The sequence below is a fragment of the Ascaphus truei genome, chromosome 1 (genome assembly GCF_040206685.1).
Source record: "Ascaphus truei isolate aAscTru1 chromosome 1, aAscTru1.hap1, whole genome shotgun sequence".
NCBI classification, from domain to species: domain Eukaryota; kingdom Metazoa; phylum Chordata; class Amphibia; order Anura; family Ascaphidae; genus Ascaphus; species Ascaphus truei.
This window is the reverse complement of record NC_134483.1, coordinates 128246094-128263905: the sequence shown is the minus strand read 5'-3', so window position 1 is coordinate 128263905 and position 17812 is coordinate 128246094. Positions and strand designations below refer to the sequence as shown.

Sequence of the window (17812 nt, the reverse complement as noted above, 5' to 3'; positions counted from 1 at the left end):
AAATAGCCTATATCTCAGGTATCTTTCCTTTGTGTTCCCAGATATTTTGTTACATATTGCATAAAGGTGTATTTGGGGAGGTATATAAGTAACTTGGGACCCAAATAAAATAAGACCGATTCTCCCACTAAATTACATTTGTTCACCCCACCCCCGTCTTTTCCAGGGTCTGGATGGGAGTAAGGCCTACGTACTTGGTGTCACATTGTTGCATGTCAACGCAACTTTGCGCTACAAAAATGTGAGATGTTTATTTTAATGAGATACTGTATACAGCAGCTATTGTTTTATATTCAATTAGATTATGGATCTGCATTCATCTGGAAAATGTCACTGTTACATTGCAGTCATCTTGAAAAGTACGTCTGTTACGTTTTTAGGTTTTACGTCGTAATGAAGCTTTGTGGATTTCGCCCTCCGTGCTTAGAACTAGAAATGGGCGCATTTTGGGGTGGATTTGGACCCGCAGCTGATCGGCTGGTTCCTTTGGTCTGTGGATTTCAGCGGATCAATCTCTAAAAGGCCGATCCACGGTTTTCCGATTTTATAAAAATTATTATTGCCCATACACTTCGCGGATTCCGCAATCTGCTGAAGGATTTGTACAATCCGCGGATTGGATTCTACAAATCCGTCAACTGGTTGTATCCAATGGTGATTTTTTATAAATCTGTGCGATTTCAAACCCACCAAATCCGTTTGCAGATTTTACATTGCGAAACAGATTTTGGGGGTAGAGGGGGGAGGGGGGGGGGGAATGCGAGAAAATCCGGGAAACGGATTTGGCAGATTCGCCCATCTTTACTTAGAACAGCAACGACTGTTACAATTCTGCATATACACTTTTGCTGCCAGAGGTGTCAGCAACGCAGTGCCAACTCTAACATGGAAAGGGTTAATTTAGGCTGTCCTGTCCTTTTTTTCTTTTTATATTCTCTGTTAAAAGTGAGAATAAAGTAAAATTGTGGCAAAAAAATAATAATAATAAAAAAAGAAATAATAAAAAAAATATTTGCCGAGTTGTACATTTCAGACCAGTAACCATGTACTTTATTATCAAACCATGTCATTTCACAATTACTGCAGGGCACTGCCACCCTGTCATGTTGAACACAGGAATGATAATTACAGTAAATTTGCGTCATCAATTACAGTTGTGCAGTTTGTAATTTCATGATAAAACATGCGAGGCGGCCAGGGTGTGGTCGGGGTGATGCCAAACTATTTATGTTATTATTCTCGTTACATCTTCTTGATATTGTCGTTTAGAATAATTTTCGGTGTTTTTTAGGTTAAAATTATAATTCTATTCAAGTGATAAAAATGCATCTCTTTCCACTCGCATAGAAATGGAAATCCAAGAGGATTGCTGGAAACCATCCAAAAGTGTGGAATAGAATGACCAAAAGACAGCACCGCTAATGAATCCATAATTCATTAGTCAACATTGATTTTGCTGCTCCTGCAAGAGAGCAAAAAGGTTCCACCTTCCGGAACATTGTTATTTTTCCTCAGTTTTCATTCACACAATTATATATTTTATTTCCAAAAAACACAACTGTAAAAGAAAACCGGAGCCTGTCTTATGTGTTAATTTCCTAATTATTGTAAAATTGGATGCGTCTTGGTAAAGCTCCACTTAGTTAGTCTGCAATCTTTTTTTTACATATTGCATTCACATTTAATTGCTGGTCCTATTCAGATAGACAGCTTCCTGTCTCTGAAAAAATATTAATGTAAAATGTCATTATATTAACATTTTCTTGACAGCCGTAACCAAGTCCTAGATCAGCGGTGCGCAAACTGTGGGGCGCGACCCCCAGGGGGGGCGCGACACTGCCGACGGGGGGCGCGGGGTTTACAGAGGCCCCGCGCGCTTCCCAAAGGCACTTAAATTAAGTGCCGGGGGAGCTGCAGGGCCTCTGTAAACCTAACTTACCGTGGCTCCGGCGGCTTCCTCCCTGCGGCGCCATGGCAACGCGGCGTCAAAATGACGCTGCGAGGTCATGTGACGTCACGTTGCTATGGCAACGTGACGTCATTACGCCGGAGCGCGGGTAAGTTGGGGTTGGGGGGGGCGTGGGAGCGAGGGGACAGCCGTCAGGGGGGCGCAGGGAAAAAAGTTTGCGCCCCCCTGTCCTAGATAATACTCCACATGAAATGATTGTAACACGTTTGCAATGAGTTGTGTTATTGCACTACGTTCAAAATCCTGTGTGTATCTTACCGATCAATCACGGGGGAATGGATCAATCAGCAGCTTAGATAATTACATTGCCTTATAGGTAAGCAACTGCTGTATCTATTGAAACAAACAAAACCAAGAGCCAATGCCACTTTAAGTCTGAGACCACCAATTTTAAAGATATGAAACTAGATACCTAAAAATGCATGTAAAAGGAGTGTGTTTTTTTTTAATTTATTTTTAACCATTGCATCTTGCTGTCTATCAATCTAAAGGAGTGTTTCCCAACTCCAGTCCTCAGGTAGCCCCAACAGGTCAGGTCTTAAGGATATCCCTGCTCCAGCACAGGTGGCTCAGTCACAATGACTGAGCCGCTGATTGACCCACCTGTGCTGGAGCAGGGATATCCTTAAGACCTGACGGGGTTCCCTGAGGACTGAAGTTGGGAAACACTGACCTAAAGGATTGGAACTCGGTGGCCCTCCAGAGCAGAGCTATGTTCAGTTTCTGGGGCACCATCATTCCCATGATGTAACTTCCTGCTCAAGTTACATGTATCTTCTTGGTTTTTAATGGGGATTGAAATGCCCATCCAATAGAAAGCCACAACTGATAATGTTGCAGCTTCCTATTGGCCCGAGATTTACCAGCCATTTTGTTTCCAGTGAGAGAGATTTAAACTCTCTTAATGGGAGCTGTCGGAGCTTTAAAACAGTGGCGTTAGGCTGGGGGTGGGGGGGGGGGGGGAGAATATACTGTAAAAGTAGGGTTGCCAGGTGTCCAGTATTGAACTGGATTTTCCTGGACACTCTGTCCAGTAAACAATTAGAGGCAATACTGGACATCTATGTGTCTAGTATTACTTCTCTGGACATAGTGACCTGACCGCCTTGAGGGGCCGCAATATTTCCCCAAGCAGGGCTGTTTCTAGGGGGCTGGGCAGCTTTCTCCATCCTGATTGGCTGCATTACCCAGCACCAGGCAATCAGGAGGAGGTGTCAGGAGCCTGGGGGTGGGGACAAGGAGGGGAGGAAACCACATGGAGCGTGAGCACACCTCATGTGCGTCACTCCTTTCACCATTGTGTCAAGTATTTTTGGAGAAGCCACCTTGCAGCCCTATGTAGAAGAGGTTACATGGCTAATAGTTTTCACTGTACTTATGTTGCTTTGTGAAACTGCTCCTTTTAAAGGAAAAAGTACAGCATACACTTTGTTCAATATTGTGCACATTGCCAAGTATGGTGCCTTGGAAAACCCAGTGACCTTTCGTTATTAGTTTAATACCTTGTCTGTGGTTATGAGGCGGGGCCAAGCTGGACGTAGAGCTGGAACTGGAACTGGCGGGGCTCGGCTGACCGGACTGGAAAGTAAAGAGTGAAAAAAGAAAATAAGACCATCAATTCTTCCGAAAACTAATCTCAAGCAAATACATTTTACACTGTAAGCTTGAGGTCGGGTCATTCTTACCGAACAACTAGGTAATATTGTGTATGTTTTATTTGGCTTTATAATAATATTTTCATATTTTGCACTGACAAAGTATAGAATTAGTCCCTGCTAATGACTATGGTGACCAGGACAGCTGACACAAGGACTTGGTGGTTTCAACCACTTCCAAGCCACTTTTTTTATTTCCCTGCAAAGCTACAGTACTTCTTCAGTTTGTTATTGTATTTCAAACCCTCTCTACACGGTGCTATACAATATGTTAACAGCACACTTTCAAAACAGATCTAATGCTATTTAAATAATTGTCTGCAGTAACAATGATGATCCATCGCTAAATTTGTATTGCCTACCCATGGAACATACAGTATGAGAACCCCAACACCTATGTAAACCATACCAAACAAAGACGTATAACACCACGAGATGGAGGTAAATGTTGGCCGCAGCTTTATTGGTTATTATTTAAAGATACAAAAATATAGACTGAACTATCACTCACCCTGTCTAACACAATTCAGCTGGAGGTGCTATGATCCTGCATCCACACCGCAAGATGCATACAACTGTACAAAAACCAAACTGGATCAGCACTCAAAATAATAATGAAGGACTTACGTTTTGCTTTTGGTCTCACCAAGTCTCTTCTTTCACATAATCGAGAAAAAAATCAGCTAAACAGAAAGTCAGCACACACCGGGAGGGAAAAAGTGAGTGTGGACACACAGTGCCCTGATCAGTCTCTCTGCACTGTGTGTCCACAGGGGCTATTTAACCCTCCGTGATGGACATTATGATTAAGCCTGACGAAGGGGGCAGTGGGCCTTGAAGCTTTGCTCCATTGTGCACATATAACAGTGTGTGTCAGCTACATTTTCATGTCCCTGTGAGTGCTGACTTTTTCTGTATTGCTGCTTTTTTTGATACATTAAAGAAGAACCATGGTGAGACCAAAAGCCTCTGTACTGTATATACGGTCTCTTTTATGTCTCCATGTGCTACTGAAACAGACACATTTGCACATCTCTACGCAGTGATATCATTAGGATTTTATTTCCTCCCCTTGGAAGCTTTCAGAATCCCTTCTATGTAATTATAGACAACTACCTTAGGTGCAGAAACCCACATGCAGGTAACTGAAGGGAGCAGGTGCTGCAACCCTATGCAAAGGAAAATTAATTTACATTTAAACTACAATAAATAGTTACATTTTTAAATAAAGATATGTGGCAGATGAAGGATCCTTCATTCCCAGTCAGTATCCAGAACCATTCCTAAGCCTTTCCTATTCACTATATGGTTTTATGGTTGATCCCTACAAAAAAAAAAGTTCTGGATTGCAGTTCCCCATAAATGGAATACAGTATCCAGTTTGGTTGGAAAATGACACTATCAATGTTTATTATATAAAAGAAAAGAAGTGGTTTTGTGGAGAAGACTACTATACTAATCAACTTTGAATCATTATTATTTGGATGAAGAGATCTCCTACATTTTATTACCAAATGTCACTGAAAGACATGTACACGTTGGATAAGATGCTGGTCTTTGACATGGGAATCCATTTCAGGACCCAATGTCTTATATCAAATCGGCCACCAAAATCTATAAAGTGGTGTGTTTAAATGCTGCATACACAAACATGTTCTCAGCATAAGAAAAAACTTAAAGACAGCCCCGAAACTGGGCGAGGAGACATAAGCATTACAAAATGATGCAAAAGGATATCGGTTTTCAGACATGCCTAAACTAACAATTGAAAATATTAAATGAAAACTAACAAAAATCCACTCCGAGTAACTACCTAATAACCCAATGAAAGGACAGAACAAGCAGTTGACGTTCTGTTGTCTCCTATACAATTTTAAAAAAACAAAAACGTTTTTTAAAGGTAAAACGAAAAAAAAGTGATGCATTTATTTGTACAATGCAATTTTTTCTTCTAAATGATAAGACCTTGGAAAATTGGCATTTCATGCAGTAATCTCCCCCATATATGTTTGTACATGTGCTTGTTAGAGCTGTGTAGTGACCTTTTAAAGGTCTATTTCATTTTAAAGTGCTTTCATTTTAGTGCAATTCAAATATATGTTTCCAAGAGGGACTGATCATTTGTGGTGAACCACATAATCACATAGAAATACTTTCTCCCAGGAGAACTTTACAATCAGTTCCGTTATAAAATCTTAGACATGGTTCTGAAAGTTTCTAACATTTTATAATGATCAAAATAGGATCTGCTTACAACTGCACTCTCCGCTGATGTACATCAGTTGTGATCAGGGTTACCACCACTCTGGGTTTGACCCGGCGACAACGGGTTTACCCAGAAAATCTCCGGGCGGCAGCAGCATCTCCCCATGCAAATCCCGTCAACATGCTGTGCGACGTCAAATGGTGGTGCATTGCCATGACAACAGGATGCCACGTGATGTCACAACGTCACGTAATGCCCCGTTGCCATGACAACGAGATGCTACATGACGTCATATGTCACGCTGCCATGACAATGGGGCGTCATATAATGCCCTGGTGCCAAAAGGCTTCCCGTTGTCATGGCAACTTGACGCGCGCGACACCACGTCATCATGGCAACGCGCGCCATTTGACGTCGCGGAGCCCTGCTGACTAAACCTTACAGGGGGAGATGAAGATGCTGGGAGATGATGCCGGGAGGTGCCACAGAAGGTAAGAGAAATAATATATATAAATAAGATAAATAAATGTAAAAAAAAAAATATTGCAAAAAAGTCTCCGGATAAGCCTTCAATATAAAGTAGCAACCCTGGTGGTTAAAGAGCGTGAGGAATTAAGTACATGGCTGATTGGCAGACCACAAAAGTCTGGTGTTTGAGTACCTACTATCTTCTTGAGGTGTGCAAAGCATTGCGCACTTGACGCAACTCAGACATTCAATACTGTTGCGCTCAAAATAAACATGTGTCTAGCAAGTTACATAGATTAATTGCGGTTTTTCCAAAGCAGTTGACAAACTTGCATATCTAAGCTTGTGTTGAAAGCAGACATACTTATCCATGCTCCCACCCCCCTCCTTTTCTTGTCAGGACAAGAAATAGGGGGTCCCCGGGGCAGAACGTGCGAGGATCCAGCAGGATCTGTGCTTGGTTTTGTGCTCCGGTTCAGGGTTGTTTCTGGAGCTTGCCCTCACCTTGCTGTTGCGGCCATCTTGGTTCCTAGCAGCCTCCTATTTAAGGCTTCACTTCCTGCAGGAAGTTGCCAAGCAAGACTCCTGATTATATCACAGTCCCAGCCATGTTATTCCATGTCACCTGCCCTCTTGCCTGTGGATTCCTTGTTGCTGACCTCTGCCAATGACCCCGACTTTGCACATTTGCTGCCTTTTTTGACCTCAGCCTGTGACCTGACAACATTAACACTAACAGGACTCTGTCCCCTGGCTCTAGTCCGTGAATACATACCCCTACCTTAGCCCTGCGGGTCCACCTGATTTGAGACGAGCACCGTTATAAAACCACATTCATTTTAGGTCCAGACACGCCCCGTTATCGAGAGGCTAAATGGTAACGTGCTGCCGATATTGCCTGGCTTCTAAGTCCTCCAATTGACGCGGGCCAATAGGAAGCTGCAATGGAAGATTTCGTGGCTTCCTATTGGCCCACGTGATGCGTGAAATTTGAAATGACATTTTGTTTAAAATCAAAGTCAATAATAAAGTAAAAATAAATAATAATAAAAAGTCACCCTGAATGTGACTGAACGCTAAAATCTTTACCAAAATGTATCTCAAAGACCAGAGGGTCTATCGAGCTAAAACAAGATTTATTAAGCTCCTGATACTCCTCCTGATATATAAAGAAAGGTGCCTACAAGTTTGTCAACCAACAACAAATAACCAAAAACCAATAAAGGAGTTACTGTAAATCCCATCCCATCACTGCTGTATAGTATCTACATGAAGATCAATGCAAATTTCAACTCAACAAAATATTTAAATAAATATTGCTTGTTCTGGCGTTTCCTTCGGTTATAGACATTTCGCAACAATGAAAGTAGCCCAGCATACAAGTTCTACATCCTCTGCCACAGAAAGCAGCCTAGCATACAAGTTCAAGATCCTCTGCCACAGAAAGCAGCTCAGCATATGAGTTCTAGATCCTCTGCCACAGAAAGCAGCCCAGCATACGAGTTCTAGATCCTCTGCCACAGAAAGCAGCCCAGCATAGAGTTCTAGATCCTCTGCCACAGAAAGCAGCCAAGCATACGAGTTCTAGATCCTCTGCCACAGAGAGCAGCCCAGCATATGAATTCTAGATCCTCTGCCACAGAAAGCACAGCATACGAGTTCTAGATCCTCTGCCACAGAAAGCAGCCCAGCATACGAGTTCTAGATCCTCTGCCACAGAGAGCAGCCCAGCATAAGAATTCTAGATCCTCTGCCACAGAAAGCACAGCATACGAGTTCTAGATCCTCTGCCACAGAAAGCAGCTCAGCATACGAGTTCTAGATCCTCTGCCACAGAAAGCAGCTCAGCATACGAGTTCTAGATCCTCTGCCACAGAAAGCAGCCCAGCATAGAGTTCTAGATCCTCTGCGACAGTGGGATTTTCAATTAGTTTATATTCATTTTGAAATACACTGGCGACACACTTTATTCGAGCTTGGCTAGTCCCACGAATTCGGGTATACCCAGGTGTATTGAGGTTTGTGACTGTTTTCTGCCCGAGTGCATTGAGTTATTTTCCAAGCAGGGATTGAAGCATTTTATTCCCGCTGGCTGCAATACTGCACAGTATATATATATATACTGCATTACAATTCATGAATTTATGCCATCTGGTAGACACGCGAAGCATTGCAGCCTATTAAATCCTAATCATTATAATTTAACAGATCAGCCGCCCATCAGCCAGGCATGAACCCAGGCTGGGAAGGCAAATGCAACGGGGCTTGTCAGAGGTGAGGAGTGGCGCATTCCAGGTATCTGCCAGGTACATACCGGGTATTTGCTCGAATAAAGTGTGTCGGTGCAGTAGGGCAAAAAAGCCAGTCACGTCCAAAAACAAAATTGGACAGTATAAAAACATTGAATACTTGACCACAACAAGAACATAAGACTACAGGCATACCCCGGTTTAAGGACACTCACTTTAAGTACACTCGCGAGTAAGGACATATCTCTCAATAGGAAAACGGCAGCTCACGCATGCGCATGTCAGCACGTCCTGAACAGCAATATCCGCTCCCAACCTGTACCAAAGCAAGCGGGGAGATTATAGAGCCTGTCACACATGCGTTATTTACATCAGTTATGTACGTATATGACGATTGCAGTACAGTACGTGCATCTATAAGTAGGAAAAAGGTAGTGCTTCACTTTAAGTACATTTTCGCTTTACATACATGCTCCGGTCCCATTGCGTACGTTAATGCGGGGTATGCCTGTATAAAGGGAACAGGCTTGAAGTACATCTGTCACATTGCTTGCACGGTAGGGGATAACACAAAATGTTTGACAGTTGTTAGAAAAACACACACACAAAATCCAATTTTCAGCTTCACGGAATTTTATGTGTATTGAAAGTATGACTTTAATTAAATCTCGTAGTGCACAACTGTGTTTGCGACTGTAAAAACAAATGTATCTCTGACCGGTAAAATGGTTACGCCAGCCACATGCCACAGGAACCCACAACATGAAGTGGCCAATGGATGGAAACACAAGGCAGCAAGACCTACAGTATGTAATGTAAGTGGGAGGGAAATATGGTGTTGTATAAAGTATGGTTGAGTGCGTTCGAACGGCTTCACTACAAATGCTTACAAATAAATACCAAGTAAATACAAATAACATATAAAAAAAAAACAAATCCTGCTCTTTATAACCAAGTATTTGCCATGCAAATGAAAGTGATTTTATTTTAATAATTTCTAGTCACTTCATGCACGTGCAAGCAGAAGCTTGGCAGGATCAAAAAAAAAACATACCCCTGGAGACCTACAATTACCAATTACTGGCAGACAAAAAAATATATAAAGTCTGGTCTTGTACATTTATGTTGTTACTGTGCGGCCACAACATATCTGTCCATTTAAAAAATATTTTCATTATGATTACGATGCCGGTTAAACCAGAAGCCGAGTGATTGCAGCAACACGGAACCTGTGCAAATCTTTGAGATTAGTTGCATCTTTATGCACGTAGCTTCCATAAGCTTAACAGTTGCTTCTCCCTGTAAATCAATCCATTGTTGCTGTTCATAATGAGAAGGCAGATTTACAGCCTTCCACCGCCTTTTGTCACAATTAGAAAGCTGCCTACTTTGTAGTAGAATACTCTCTCTCTCTCTTTCTTCCCCCATTTCCAAGGGGGGTGTTAGGAAAAGTCGTCGGCATCTGCTCCCCCCCTTAGAGGAATGACAACGGCGAGTCCTATTTGCAGCTAAATAAATGAGCTACATCCAAACGAGGAAAACACTCTAAAGGAGCAGGTACTGTGGACAAGCAAAGAGGAGGTTGAGCTTCACTATATTTAGAAGTCGCCAAACCGTATAAACAGAGATGTCAACCTTCAAAGGACAGAAACCAATGTGTTTGGGGGCGATGGGAATAAAATGGTGTGTTTGGGGGGGGGGGGGGGTTTACATGCGAGAGCACACTCAATATTATGAGATGCTAAAATTCAGTGAGAGGGACTTGCTGAGAATCAGTCAGAGTTGATATAACAAAGCCATGTGGAGGGGCAGGAGGGTGTAAGGCTCTAGAGCGAGATGTACGGGTGTGGAGGGGTATTAGGGTGTAACACTGTAGAGCGAGATGTACGGGTGTGGAGGGGTGTTAGGGTGTAACACTGTAGAGCGAGATGTACGGGTGTGGAGGGGTATTAGGGTGTAATACTGCAGGGTGAAAGATGTAGAGAGAGATGTACGGGTGTGGAGGGGCATCTGGGTGTAAGGCTGTAGAGCGAGATGTACGGGTGTGGAGGGGCAGCCGGGTGTAAGATGTAGAGCGAGATGTATGGGTGTGTAGGAGCAGCCGGGTGTAAGACACTAATCTGTAGTGTATTGCAGGTCTCACGGACAGTGATGGTGGAATCAAGAAGGATCGTTCAGAACGTAGTTGATTATATAATGGCAAACATGTAATATTCCTGATTTGCATAGTTATTAGTCAGTTATAACTACTACCACCTTGTGCTTTCTACTTAAATCATTAACGCCACAAACATTGCTCTACAATTCTCTGATGGAACATATTTAATCGTTGTAGAGGTAAAACTCATTAAGTGCATTTTTTTTTTTTTGCAAAAACTCACTAAACGCACTCCCTGACTTAAAATGTATTGATATTTCTATTGAAAAAAAATCATTAAAGAAACCTAATCTTCAGAACTTTTCACATCAAAACACCTTCTATTTTAAATACCAAATTTTTCCTGTCAAAAATAATATTTAATCAACTTTTCCTCACTACTCAAAAAATGTATTTAATAACTTTTACCTCTACATCGCCGATTTGTACTATTGAGAGTATTAGGCCTTTGAATTCCACATGACGTTAAAAGTTAAATGATGCCACATACAACTATTTGTGAACACAAAGCAGTTGTATTGGTTAAAAAGAAACCTGGCTTTTATCACATCCGACACATCTTTTAACAGCTGTCAGCAAAAAAACCAAGGTGAAGCTATCATCCTCAAACAAACAATACACATGTGTAAATAAATACAAGATTCTTAAAGATGCAAAACATGTGACATCTTATATGATTTTAAAAAAAGTCACTTTTCTGTAGTATAAGATAAGTGACTTTTTTTTTAATATTATTTTTTTATTTTTATTATTCAACTCTTAATGCCGTTTTAATATACTGAGCATCCTTTGATTTCTATAGCAGGTATAAACCCATTTCCAAACCCGTACAAGATTTTTGCAACACTTTCCTGTTTATGATAATTTGTTGCCAATGTACCTGGCACTATAAACTGTAACAATAGATAATGCTACCTTAGAAATATAAGAATACATTGTAGCAGCTGAGTTACACTGACTAAAGGATTGAGTGAAACAGATTTATAACAGGAGCACTAAAGATTGTAAGCTTAGGTATGAATGTAGAATCAGGGCTGGCGACAGGGGGGGGGAGGGGGAGAGCCGGGACAGGTGTCCCGGGCCCAGTGGCAGCGGGAGGGCCCGGCCGGTGCTGCAAGTTGGATCCGACCTCTGGCCGGGCCTGGCTGCCAGCACATCCGCCGCCGGGCCCCTGCTCTCCCCAGCTGCGTGCCTCCCTCACTGACTGTCCAACGCAGAGCTTGTGATGCTGGCGTGCGACTTCAGCGCCGGACAGGTCCCCTGCCACCACCGGTCCTGGCCTGGCCATCCCCAAAATAGATCAATCTATTTGGGGGGTGTTTTTTTTAAAATATGCACTTGGGGATGGGATGTTCTTTTATATGTATTTGGGGGGTGGGGGATTTTATATGTATTTGGGGGTTCTTTAATATGTATTGTGAGGGGGTAAGGGGCTTTTATATGTATTTGGGGGTTCTTTAATATGTATTTGAGAGGTGGGGGTTCCCATATGTGTATTTGGGGGGTGTTTTTTTTTTAAATGTGTATTTGTGGGGGGGGGCTAATATGCATTTGGTTTATATATATATATATATATCAATCCATCCCCCCCACATGTATTTATCTCCCTTCCGTCTCACTCTCTCTTTTCCTCACTCCCCTGACTCTTTCTCCCCCCCCCACTCCTTCACTTGCCCCACTCTCACACACATTCCCCCCCGACACAGATAATCCCCCCATCCGACAAAATACATACAAAAAAAATCCATCCCAAATACATATAAAAGAAAACCAACCCCCAAATACATATTAAAAAAACAAATGCATATATTTAAAAAGAAACATGCCCCAAATATATATATATATATATATTGTGACAGAAACCAGGGGATGGTAATAAATTCCGTATATAGGGCTCCCAGGATACTAGACAGTTTCTATCCTGTTTGGCCTGGGAGTGCAGCCTTATAATACATACACTCCATCCCACAGTTTGGCAAGCGCTGGAACTGAGGGATGAGAGATCCAGACCAGAGTTTGTCTGCTGCCTGATTTCTGTCTCCTGTCATGCTAATTAGGAATCAGGTATGAAAGACTGATTTCCTGTTTGCTCTGGTCTCCCCACAAGAGCCAGGAGGCTGGAAGGCTGCTGAACTACAGAGGGGAGAAGCCTCTTCCCCAAACAGGTTCAATCTTTCTGTTCATTTGTGTAAGACTGCAAAAGTACCATGTTTTGATGTTGGAAGTGGAAAAGCCACTTCCAACCCTGAGTCAGGGATATCTAAGTTAAGTTATCGCTCAGGTGAGCAGCTTTTGTTTTGATCTGTTTTCTGTTGTATGCACTGTGGCAGTCTCAGTGCCTGGGACTGAATAAACCAGGCATAGCCTGTTTAAAGGAACAGTACGTGACGCCTCATCATTTAACCTACCCTAAAAGACCGTGTTCTAAACAGTCCCGGACAAACGACGGAGCCCCGGAGTAAGCCGTTTGTCACATATGGTGGAGAATGCGGGCAGAGCACTAGGGGGTCTGCGGGTTGAAGAACTTTGAAAAAAAAAAAAAAAGTTTTTTTCATCCTCTGCAAACAAGATGGAAGACGTGGTGGGTGCGCTGGTACGCAATGTCGCTGCCCAGAAAGACGCGAATGAAACCCAGCAACAGCTGTTAATAGCCCAGCAAGAAACTAATGCAAACCAGCAGCAGACGAATGCAGCCCATCAACAGCTGCTAATAGCCCAGCAAGAGATTAATGCCAACCAGCAACAGGCGAATGCCAACCAGCAACAGGCGAATGCAAACCAGCAACAGACGAATGAAGCCCTGCAAAACGCGAATGCAAACCAGCAAGAGACAAACCGCTTGCTGAGAGAGGAGCAACAGCGGTTCGCTCAGGGCTTACAGCAGGAACTCGAGATCCTGAGGGGGACTATCAGTAACCTTCCACTGGCAGCGGCAGCCCCAGTTCCGAAAATGACCAGGGCAAGCCACTACCTTCAGAAGATGGGACCCTCAGATGATGTGGAAGCCTATCTTCTCACGTTTGAACGCACGGCACAGAGAGAGGGATGGCCAGAAGCTGAGTGGGCTGGTCTAATCGCACCCTTCCTAAGCGGCGAACCCCAGAAGGCTTACTTTGATCTAGAGCCAGCCGAAGCTAACGTCTATGCAAAATTGAAGTTCGAGATCCTCGCCCGCCTCGGCGTAACCACGGCTGTTCGCGCCCAAAGGTTTCACGCATGGTCCTTCACGATGGATAAAGCCACCCGAAGCCAGATGTATGACCTCATCCACCTCGCCCGGAAGTGGCTACAACCCGAGATCAACTCAGCCAGCCACATCGTGGAACGGTTGGTCATGGACCAGTTCTTGAGGAAACTTCCCTCTGCCTTACGCCGTTGGGTCAGTCGGAGTGACCCCCACAATGCGGATGAGCTTGTGGCCCTCGTAGAAAGGTACAATGCAGCAGAAGAGCACCCGCAACCCACAGTCGTGGAACAACCCCACTACCCGAGGTTCCAGGACTCTTCCAGAGACGGTAAAAGGGTACCGGGGTTAAGGGGCGCTGAAGAGCGGCGACCACCTTCACGCAGCACCAGCAACAGTGGTTCGCACACTAAGGGCAATAGCCAACATGGGGAGCCGGGAAAAGGCTCTAAGTGGGACACAGACTATGTACCTAAATGTGTAAATTGTCATGAGAGGGGCCACACAGCAAAAATCTGCCCACTAAATTATGAGCCCATGCAATGCAACAGCGTGGAACCTTATTCGCTGTTGTCCCAATGTATGGGCCCTAGCCCAGAGGACCCCTTGAATAACCATCTGTGGGCATTTGTAAAGGTTAATGGTAAGAGGGTTCGGGCACTTCTTGACTCTGGGAGCATGGTCACACTAGTGTCCGAATACCTCTTGCCCATTAAGAAGAAACTGGGAAACAGTTCACAAAGAGTGGCAATTTGTTGTATACATGGGGATAATCATGAATATTCCACTGTTGATGTTTTTTTTGAAACAGAGTTTGGTTCTTTAGATTTCAAGGTGGGTATTGTACCCAAACTGGCACATGATGTGTTAATAGGGACCGACTTTCCCCATTTTCTAAAAATGTGGTCCCCCGCTCAGAATAGCGCCCAGAGTTCAATAGCGGACCATAACGAAGTATTAGAAGAAACAAATCCTTTCCCTTTTTCAGAAATGGAGGTTGACGAGGGCCCAAATAAGAAGGGGGAAAAGGAGGAGTGCTGTAAAATTCCCTTCCCCATCACTACTTTGGTAGGGAATACCCCAAATCAAGATGTTGAGCAGACACTTACCACCCCAGAACCGGATAAGACCCTCGCTGACCTAGAGGTCAGTCCTGGGAGTTTTAAGAAGGCCCAGTGGGAGGACCCCACATTAGCGGTAGCAAGGGGAAATATACGGGACCAGAATAGTACTCCTGGCCAACCAGATAGGTCACTTGCTTACCCCTACTTCGAGGTAGAGAACGACCTAGTATATCGGGTTGATAAAAGGAAATCAGTTACAACTAAACAATTGTTGGTACCACGGACATTCCGTAACGTAGTATTACACCTCGCACATAGTCATCCATTGGGGGGACACCTAGGGGTGGAAAAGACAAAAGAAAAGGTTCTCCGAAGCTTCTATTGGCCTGGGGTTCTGGCAGAAATTACGAATTATTGTTCCTCATGCCCAGAATGTCAGATCACCGCCCCGTTCAAGGCGTACCGCAGCCCATTGGTACCCCTTCCCATAATAGAGGTACCATTTGACCGGATTGCTATGGATCTAGTAGGACCCCTAATAAAGTCTGCTAGGGGACATCAGCATATATTGGTAATATTAGATTATGCCACCCGATATCCGGAGGCAGTTCCCCTACGTAGCACCTCAGCTAAAAACATAGCAAAAGAGTTAGTAGTTCTGTTTTCCCGGGTCGGGATTCCTAAAGAGATTCTATCTGACCAGGGAACACCATTTATGTCCCAAGTAACGAAAGAGCTATGTAAACTCCTAAAAATCAAGCATCTCAGAACCTCAGTCTATCATCCACAAACAGATGGTTTAGTGGAAAGGTTCAATAAAACCTTAAAGAGCATGTTACGGCGGGCGGTTGATAAAGATGGGAAAAACTGGGATTGTTTGTTACCGTACCTGTTATTTGCCATTAGGGAAGTTCCCCAATCATCCACAGGCTTCTCCCCGTTTGAACTATTGTATGGCCGACACCCAAGGGGCTTACTGGATATAGCCAAAGAGACTTGGGAACACGAGGTTACCCCTTACAGAAGTGTAATAGAGCATGTTGCCCAGATGCAGGACCGCATTGCTGCAGTCCTACCCATAGTGAGGGAACACATGGAGAAAGCTCAAGAAGCACAGAGGAATACATATAATAAGGGTGCTAGGGTCAGAATTTTTTCTCCAGGTGATAGGGTACTAGTTCTGGTTCCCACCGTGGAGAGTAAATTCCTTGCTAAATGGCATGGGCCATATGAGGTCTTGGAAAGAGTGGGAGAAGTAAATTATAAGGTAAGACAGCCAGGTAGGAGGAAACCTGAGCAAATTTACCATATAAACCTACTCAAGCCCTGGAAAGATAGAGAAGTCTTGTTAACCCTAGTACCCCCAGGTCCGTCAGAGAATCAAGAAACTGACCCAGAGGTTAGCATAGCTGAAACCCTGTCTGTTCATCAGAAACGAGAGGTTCAGAATTTAGTGAAAAGAAACAAAGAAATCTTCTCTATACGGCCAGGTAGAACTAGCGTAATTGAACATGACTTAGTCTCTGAACCGGGGGTCCGAGTTAACCTTAAACCGTACCGAATCCCAGAGGCCAAAAGAAAGGCTATAAGTTTAGAGGTTAAAAAAATGCTAAAACTAGGTGTAATTGAGGAATCCCAAAGTGGGTGGAACAGCCCTATAGTCTTAGTCCCAAAGCCAGATGGTACAACAAGGTTTTGTAATGACTACCGGAAACTAAACGCGGTGTCAAAATTTGATACTTATCCTATGCCCAGGGTAGATGAACTTGTAGAGAGACTGGGCAAAGCCCGATATCTCACAACCCTAGACCTAACAAAAGGGTACTGGCAGGTTCCCCTCACAGAAAGGGCAAAAGAAAAGACAGCCTTCTCAACCCCAGACGGCCTCTTTCAATATAAGGTGCTGCCTTTTGGCTTACATGGAGCTCCCGCCACATTCCAAAGAATGATGGATAAAATTTTAAAACCACATGCTCGGTATGCTGCCGCCTACCTGGATGATGTGGTAATCCATAGTGAAGATTGGCAATCCCACCTTCCAAAGGTCCAAGCTGTGCTTGACGCAGTCCGGTCTGCTGGACTAACTGCTAACCCCGCTAAATGCACTATTGGTCTGGAGGAGGCCAAGTATCTGGGATATTCTATTGGCAGAGGTTTACTCAAACCCCAAACACTCAAAGTGGAGGCGATACAAAATTGGCCAAGGCCAGTTACAAAAAAACAAGTAAGGACCTTTTTGGGCTTAATTGGGTACTATAGAAGGTTTATTCCCAATTTTGCAACTAAGGCAACCCCACTAACTGACCTCACAAAAGCAAGAGGACCGCTAATGGTAAAGTGGTCCCCCGAAACCGAACAGGCCTTTAGAAGCCTGAAAGAAGCTCTCTGTGCCCAACCAGTGTTGGTCACACCTGACTTCTCCAAAGAGTTCGTAGTCCAAACCGACGCATCTGAGGTAGGGCTGGGGGCGGTACTCTCCCAGGAGTCTCAAGGTGAGGAGCACCCCATCCTTTATTTAAGTAGGAAACTAAATCCCCAGGAGAAAAATTACTCCATAGTAGAGAAAGAGTGTCTCGCAATAAAGTGGGCTGTAGAGACGCTCAAATACTACCTGTTGGGGAGAAAATTCCGGTTGGTCACAGATCATGCACCCCTTACCTGGATGTGTCAAAACAGGGAAAAGAATGCTAGAGTGACCAGGTGGTTCCTAAGCCTACAACCCTTTAAATTTTCTGTGGAACACAGGTCAGGGCACAAACATGGCAATGCTGACGGGTTGTCAAGGATGCACTCCCTAATATCCATGGTCGCTCATCCCTCGAGGTCTGAGCTGGGGGGGAGGATATGTGACAGAAACCA

The 17812-nt window shown here is 43.8% G+C and overlaps 1 protein-coding gene across 4 annotated transcripts in view; it reads right to left on the bottom strand.

Annotated features, from left to right (window-relative positions):
* MLLT3 (MLLT3 super elongation complex subunit) overlaps positions 1–17812 on the bottom strand; it is a 343568-nt gene that overhangs the window by 59192 nt on the left and 266564 nt on the right. For all 4 annotated transcript variants that reach the window (XR_012800564.1, XM_075594656.1, XM_075594654.1 and 1 more), the window contains exon 7: positions 3472–3547. Coding sequence is in view for 3 of the 4 variants with exons in the window: in XM_075594656.1 (XP_075450771.1) it covers positions 3472–3547 (76 nt within the window). In the remaining variant the exon portion in view is untranslated. The remainder of the gene's footprint in view (positions 1–3471; positions 3548–17812) is intronic.